The sequence below is a fragment of the Lactuca sativa genome, chromosome 7 (assembly GCF_002870075.4).
Source record: "Lactuca sativa cultivar Salinas chromosome 7, Lsat_Salinas_v11, whole genome shotgun sequence".
Classification (NCBI taxonomy): Eukaryota; Viridiplantae; Streptophyta; class Magnoliopsida; order Asterales; family Asteraceae; genus Lactuca; species Lactuca sativa.
Window position 1 is genome coordinate 138859387 of NC_056629.2, and position 7547 is coordinate 138866933.

Below are 7547 nucleotides of genomic sequence, written 5' to 3' on the forward strand. Positions count from 1 at the left end.
TTGTTTTCTATAACAATTTTAAATGTATATAACCCTAATCTATCGCTTATAACTAGGTTTCCTTAAGTTTCATAGTATGTTGTTATTAATGTGAAGACATAGATCCTTAGGTTGCACATACCCTTAAGTGTTAAGAGAATTTCCACAAGTACACAGAATTTGTAACCTTAAAACTCCATCACAAATTTGTCTGGACAAGTGATGAATTAGAAAGCAACGAAGAGCTGGAGGCTAGAATGATAGTTAGTTTTAGTAACTAACAAAGTGAGTAACCACATTTCTTTCTAGATAAATATTATCTAGATGCATTCTTATTATTATATTATGCTAATCTCATGGTTATGTTATGTATTTAGAACGTATATGGTTCTTTGTGGTTGGAAGTTGAGGTGAATTGGTATGGTTAATGTTATATGTAAGAACCTGAAATTTAAAGAGAGTTGACTTTTAGTCATCTATTAACCAAAAGGGAAAAATGGTCATTAATGAGAACTTAGTGAGAATATGCAGTTGTGACTTCATGAAAATAGCCAAAATAAGTTTAAGTAAATTATAAGAGGTAAGTTGAGTAAGTTAAGAGAAAGAATGCATGAGAAGATGCATTTTCTCCAAAAGGGTAAAATGGGAAATTTTATGCATTTTCTCCTCATCTGTATAGATTCAAATCCCACCTTTTCTTCCTTCATTATTTGTAGCGATAGGTAACTTTAAAAATGTATTCTTCCACGACAAGACTTCGGTTCATCATATTTGGTTTTGTGTCGTTACGATGGATTATTCTCTGACTTGATCATTATCGAGTAAATGTAAGAGAGTATGTTGTTTACTTATAGCAACACATCGAGGGATAAGAGATGAACAATGAGAGTTACTGTATTACCCATTCGGGTCCCTACCGATGTAGAGAAAGAGAAATTCTAATGTTATCGGACAAAAGAGAAGGTACATGCATGAGTTTCTCCAACTATGCACGAACTGTTGTGACCGTGCATTTCTCCAATGAGTTGGTATATCCAATTAATGTAAACAGTGGCGAAGCCAGGATCAAAGTAAAGAGGTATCCCAATTTTTTTTAGGGTAACCTAATTTTTTTCCCGGGGTACTTGAGTTTCCCAGGTTCGGTTTGGGTTTTAAACCCAAATCTTAATCAAATCCTTAACTAACCTCAAGTCTTATTATATAAACATGAAGTTGAAGTATATTTTGATACTTGAATCGATGTGGGACTCAAAGTAGATATCAAATAAAGCATGAGCAAAGAATATGTAAGAAGCAAGAAAAGAACTCAAGACCTTTGCTTGAATAAGCCAACGCCTTAACCAGCAGACCAACTGTTTGTTTGTATTTATAAGTGGATGAATGCGTATATATACACTATACCGATTTTTTTTTGAGGGATACGTAAACAAAAGAGAGTGACAATGGATCCGCCTCTGAATGTAAACTACCGAGAGAAAAGAGAGTGACAATGGTTTTTATGGCGAGTTGTTTTATACCTTTTCTGGTGACTAAACGGAGAGGGGAAGAGAGAAATGAGACATAAATAAGAGATATAACGATCTTTGTGAAAGATGGTATTACTGTGAGAATGAAGAACGAATAAAAATAAGAAACCATGGTCCAATAGAGTGACAAATAAAAGTGGGCCGGTAGAGGATCGATGTGTGTCTCTCTGTGTGTTTTAATCTTATGCATAAATTAAAGAAGAAAACATAGAGAGAAAGAGAGAGGAGGTGACCCCCTCTTATTTTTTAATTACTAAAATAAATAAATAAGTATTAGATTTAAAAAAAATTGAAAATAAATACCCAAGGGTATTACACTCATTTTAATATACGGAGAAACAAATACGCAACGAAACTAGCTTAAAAAACCACCAATCAAAAAAAAGTCAGTGTTTTAATAAAAACTGTGAAAAAAATACATACCACATAGACCATTTTTACAATTTTATCAATAAAAAACATACATCTAATATACGAATATAGTTGTAATATATAGGTTTGTAGTAAATAATGCCTTTTGATATAAAAAAGTTATCTCCTTTACCTACTTTAAAAATACACAAAATAAAAAAAATGTCCACAAAATACGGTCATATTTATTTGGATAAATACATCATCTGAATACAAAAACATATACATAATTTTATACAAAAACATTTGGGTTAATATATAATTTTGAGATTTTTCGGATTTTTAATGAGAATGTTGTGACCCCATTGTTATAACATAAATGACATGTTTGGCACGAAACATTTGAGAGCGTTTGAGAGTTTTTAACTTCTAGTATTTAAAAAAACGCTCTGTTTTGAACAGAAAGTCTCATTCGACACTACAAGCTTCTAGCGTTTAATTTAAGCAAAACGCTCCAAATCTAAATGCTACTTCATTTAACATTTAACAAAACGCTACAGGCTACAAGCTACCCGCTAGCAGCTAATTTTGCCGAACATGCTCAAAGTATATATATATATATATATATATATATATATATATATATATATATATATATATATATATATATATATATATATATATATATATATATATATATATATAAACAACACTTACATATATAAAAAAAGGAGGAGGATCAAAATATAAAATACCAATAATGAAAGGAAATAGGTTATATCATTGACCTTTTATTTCTCATTTTCAAAATTTAAAAAGAATAAAAATAATATATATATATATATATATATATATATATATATATATATATATATATATATATATATATATATATATATATATATATATATATATATATATATATCATGGTTGCAGAAATCGGGATTAATCGACGATTAATCGTGGATTAATCGTTTGGCGTTCTCCAACCGTCGAGGATTAGGACATTAATCGGAAAGTTAGGATTAATCGGGTCTGGCGGGATTAATCGGCCTTGGCGGGATTAATCGGTCAACAAAAGTAAAAAAAAAATCGAAAAAGGTCAAAAAAGTCAAAAAAAAAAGTCAAAAAATTCAAAAAACCAACTTTCCTTTTTTACTCCAAAATTTTCAAATTTCAAATTTTCATATATTATACCAAAATGTTCATATTTTCGTATTTAAAAATTTCCAAATTACAATTTTTCTTATTTTCTAATTTTGAAGTACTTGTTTTTTTAAGATATATTAATATTTAAATAATTTTAATATTTTGTTAATAATCTATGGTCCCCGATTAATCTTCGATTAATCCCCGCCAAGACCAATTAATCCCTTAACACCAGTCGACGGTTGAGCTACCGTCAAATGATTTTTACAACCTTGATATATATATATATATATATATATATATATATATATATATATATATATATATATATATATATATGAGGGTTCAATTGAGAAAAAAAGGTTGAGAATGAGGGAATCATTCTCAGCCATACATTTATTTTGCCGCAAAACATTTAGGTGTACCGGCGGAAATGGATAACGGATAAACATGTGTTTTCCAACCAAACATGTTTCCTTAAACTATGCTAATCATTACCTTAATATACACAAAAACATATTTTTTTTTAACTTTTAGAAAGCCGTTTTTATCAAAATATTATTTTAAATACATCAAAATTCATAATTTTTTATTCTCTATAAATAGACATCCATATTGATATAGTTTTATGATAAAATATAAAATTTATTTTTTTTAGATTTTCAGCTCTTGTTATTTAAACGTGAATAATAATTTATCAGATTTTTATTAAAGTACATTTGTTATTCACTCATGAATAAAACATATGCTTAACTTTTTTATTATTATTGTTTAAGTATCATTTATATATGAATATAACACGTAATAAAGTCTTCTTACTTAAAATATATTTTTTACATCATCTTTCGTCGTATATTATATTTATATATGAATAAAACATATATTAGTTGTTGTCATATTTTATATTCGTATATAAATAAAACATTTATCAGATTTTTGTTACAGTTAATTTGCTATATTATATGAATAAGTTGTATAAATGATATTTAAACTGTAAAAAAAATTAATTATATTTGTTTTATTCATAAGTGAATAACGAATGTACTGTTATAAAAATCTAATGGATTTTTATTCATTTATGAATAACGATAGCTGAAACTATAATTTTTTTTTTTAATTTATCTTAAAACTATATCAATATAAATGTCTATTTATAGAGAATAACAAATTATGAATTTTGATATATTTAAAATCATTTTTCGATAAAAATAGCTCGTTAAAAAAAACAAAAAAAAACTATGTTTTTGTATATATTAAAGTAATGATTATCATAGTTTAAGGAAACATGTTTTTTTGGAAAATACATGTGTATTCCTTTCCCATTTACGCCGGTACGATGGAGGTTTTTGCGGCAAAAACAAATGACTGACTAAGAATAATTCTTCCGTTCTCAACCTTTTTTATTTTTTCAATTGAACTTATCTCTCTCTCTCTCTCTCTCTATATATATATATATATATATATATATATATATATATATATATATATATATATATAATTCTAATAAAATAATAGTTTTATTCTACTTTTGACATGTGTCATCATATTAGGTCTCCTAATTAATGCATATTTTATTCTTCTTTTCCATGTGTCACCTTATTATATCTCTTAATTAATGTATGCCACTTGTCAACTCCATTTCAAATTTCAAATTTTAAAATTTTCACTTAAATTAAATTAAATTAATAACATTAGAATAAAAATAAAAATAAAAATAATACAAATGATATAATTTCACATATTTATTTAAATTAATGATTAAAATTTATATAACTAAAAAAAACTCTTAATTAATAATTTATTTAAAATAATTAATTAATAATTTTGAGTTTTTACTATAAAAATTTAACTAGTTTTGTAACCGTGGTTCCCACGGATTATAAACTTGTATATATATATATATATATATATATATATATATATATATATATATATATATATATATATATATATATATATATATATATATATATATATATATATATATATATATATATATATATACTCTAATAAATGAATGTTTTTTGTCACATGTTATCTTCTCATTCATTTGGACACATGATATTTTCTAAAATTTATAAATTTTTTATTTTCCACTTGTCATTTTATTGTATTTTTCATTTTATTAAATTAAAATTCCACATTTATTATGTAAGGTAATATATATGTAAAGTATTTATTAAAAGAGTTTATATATGTAATGTATTTAATACATTAAAACCTCATTAATTTTAATAATAATAAAAAAATTTCTCATTTTTCTTATAAATTCAAACATTTCAGATTGTTAAAATTTTATATTTAATTTTTTTAAATAAACTCATATAATATATGGGTCTCACACCTATTATATATATATATATATATATATATATATATATATATATATATATATATATATATATATATATATATATATATATATATATTCAGATGTCGAATATATAAAATATATGAAAATTTATCAAGGGACAATTCGAATTCAGATTGGAATTCGAAAAATCGAATATTCAAATTTTAGATAATTACGTTTCAATTTTTATATTTTTAGATTTAGATATTTTTAAACACGTCATAATAACTATTTTATATAAAAATATTTGAGTCTAATTTTTCAATCCCTTGAAGCACACATGTAAAACTTGTAACTTGTGCTTTCTTTGAAGCTAACATTTGTCATGATATTATATTCTCGTTGTCTCCTAACTTGTATGCAAATCTCTTTAACTTTCCTTCAAAGAGATGAATCACGTCCCCTTCCAATTTTTATTTATTTATTTATGAATTTATGTCATATCATAACATATAGTAGGGTCATTGTAGTACTGTATTCAAATAAGTAAATTCTAGAAGGACCTAACAGCCCGTAAAGAGAAAAACAATTGAATGGAAAACTTCCCATCATTTGATGTTCTTCATTTTACAAATCAACTTATAGAAATGCTTTTTCAAGTAAAACTTGTCGAAACAATAATAATTTATAACTTTCCAAGCATGATACACAGATATTTATAACAGCTGTTTTTTATAAAAGAAAGTTGTCCTTCTGGTCTTTTGCACTATAGACATAGCTACACAAGTCTATAATTTTTGTGGGAGCTAAAGTCTAAAAGTATCAAACTTGAATATATGTCCCTTTTGAAGGGCCAAAAATTACTCAAGCCTAAACATCTGAGGTATGAATACATAAATCTGAGAGTTTCTTCCTACTTTCAACAATTTCATCAAAAAAATCATCAAGTTGCACAATCATATTCTCAATTCCATATTGCAACCCTCCAACACAACTCTTTAAATTTTCAACCCTCTCACTTATATCAAATCCCATTTCACACCCTCTAACTCTATCCAACTTTGTTTGCAACTCATCCATGGCATATCCCGTATTGCGAAACTCATATAGTAAAATACCATTTTGCCCCTCTCCGCAATCCTTCACTCTCTCCATCAATCTTGTAGCCGAGACCATAAAACTTGTCTCAGAAACCGTATGATTTACATTATAACAAGTGGTATTCATGTTGGACACAGAGGAAAAACTTGAATCATTGGAGCAATAAGCTAGGCCATTAACCATGATCTTAAAAAGTAATGAGCTTATGTTTTTTAATGCATATAGTGCTCCTCTAAAGCCATTGAACCCATTAAACTTTGATTGGATTAATACACTTTCATCGAATTGTATCATTAATGGTTTAATTCTTGTCTCTATTAAGCTCTTGTTTTCTTCCTCCAATCTAACTCTCTCCCTTTGGCAACGGTTGATCGCTCTAGACACCTGAAATATTCAAATCTAAGTGATTAATTCAAAATAGTGCTAACACAAGTAGTCTAGAATTTGTACAACTTTACCTCACGTGCGAGTTGTGGATTTGAGTCAATGTTTTCAAGGATAGAAGGGATGTTCACCCCCATGGAACAATAGTTTTCCATGTTTGAAATGCATGACTTTAAGACATGACATACTTCCCAAAGGCGTGCACTCTCATCCATATACTCATCAAGCCATTTTTCGCCTACAGGCAAGTGTAGTTTGTGAACCAAAAGAATCAGTTGATTATGGAAAGATTGGAGGGATGAGAAGACAAGTTGTAGGAAGTGGATGGAAATGAAGTTTTGAGAATGGAAAGAACTGTAAAGATCGTCAAGACTGTGAGTGAGAAAGTTGTAGAAGCCATTGACGGAATTGGTGGTGGTGGAGGACGAGGAAGAAGAAGAACGATGCATCATGAGATGGTGGAATATAAAAGAAGGGAAGGTCTGTAATAAAAAGTGAGTAAAAGATAGGAGGTCAGGTTTAAATATGATGAAAAGAGAAGGCTGTTGGGTACAATTATAGGTGTTTCTAATGGAGTAGTGGGGATGATTAGAAATCTACCACTTTATTCTTTAATGTTGGAGAACTGTACATGAGAACTTTTGATATTTATTGAAAATTAGGAATTTTTATTAATTATTACTGATTATTATTACATCGAAATGTTATAATTTTCAGAAACGAAAAATATAACCTTTGTTTACGCATTTCTAAGAAAATAGAAG

At 27.1% G+C, this 7547-nt stretch overlaps 1 protein-coding gene across 1 annotated transcript; it reads right to left on the reverse strand.

Annotated features, from left to right (window-relative positions):
• Window positions 1–5964: 5964 nt before the first annotated feature.
• On the reverse strand, window positions 5965–7321 carry LOC111913661 (uncharacterized). Its single transcript, XM_023909385.3, has 2 exons — window positions 6858–7321; window positions 5965–6783 (listed from the first exon to the last, which is right to left on the reverse strand). The coding sequence occupies exons 1-2, from the start codon at window positions 7233–7235 to the stop codon at window positions 6169–6171; spliced, it is 993 nt and encodes a 330-aa protein (XP_023765153.1). The 5' UTR covers window positions 7236–7321; the 3' UTR covers window positions 5965–6168.
• Window positions 7322–7547: the final 226 nt, after the last annotated feature.

What these genes read in the sequence shown, in the direction of transcription:
- LOC111913661 (XM_023909385.3), bottom strand. Translation starts at nt 7,235, where the DNA reads ATGATGCATCGTTCTTCTTCTTCCTCGTCCTCCACCACCACCAATTCC. An exon ending in ATCCACAACTCGCACGTGAG is followed by an intron (nt 6,784 to 6,857) that starts GTAAAGTTGTAC and finishes TGAATATTTCAG; the next exon opens with GTGTCTAGAGCGATCAACCG.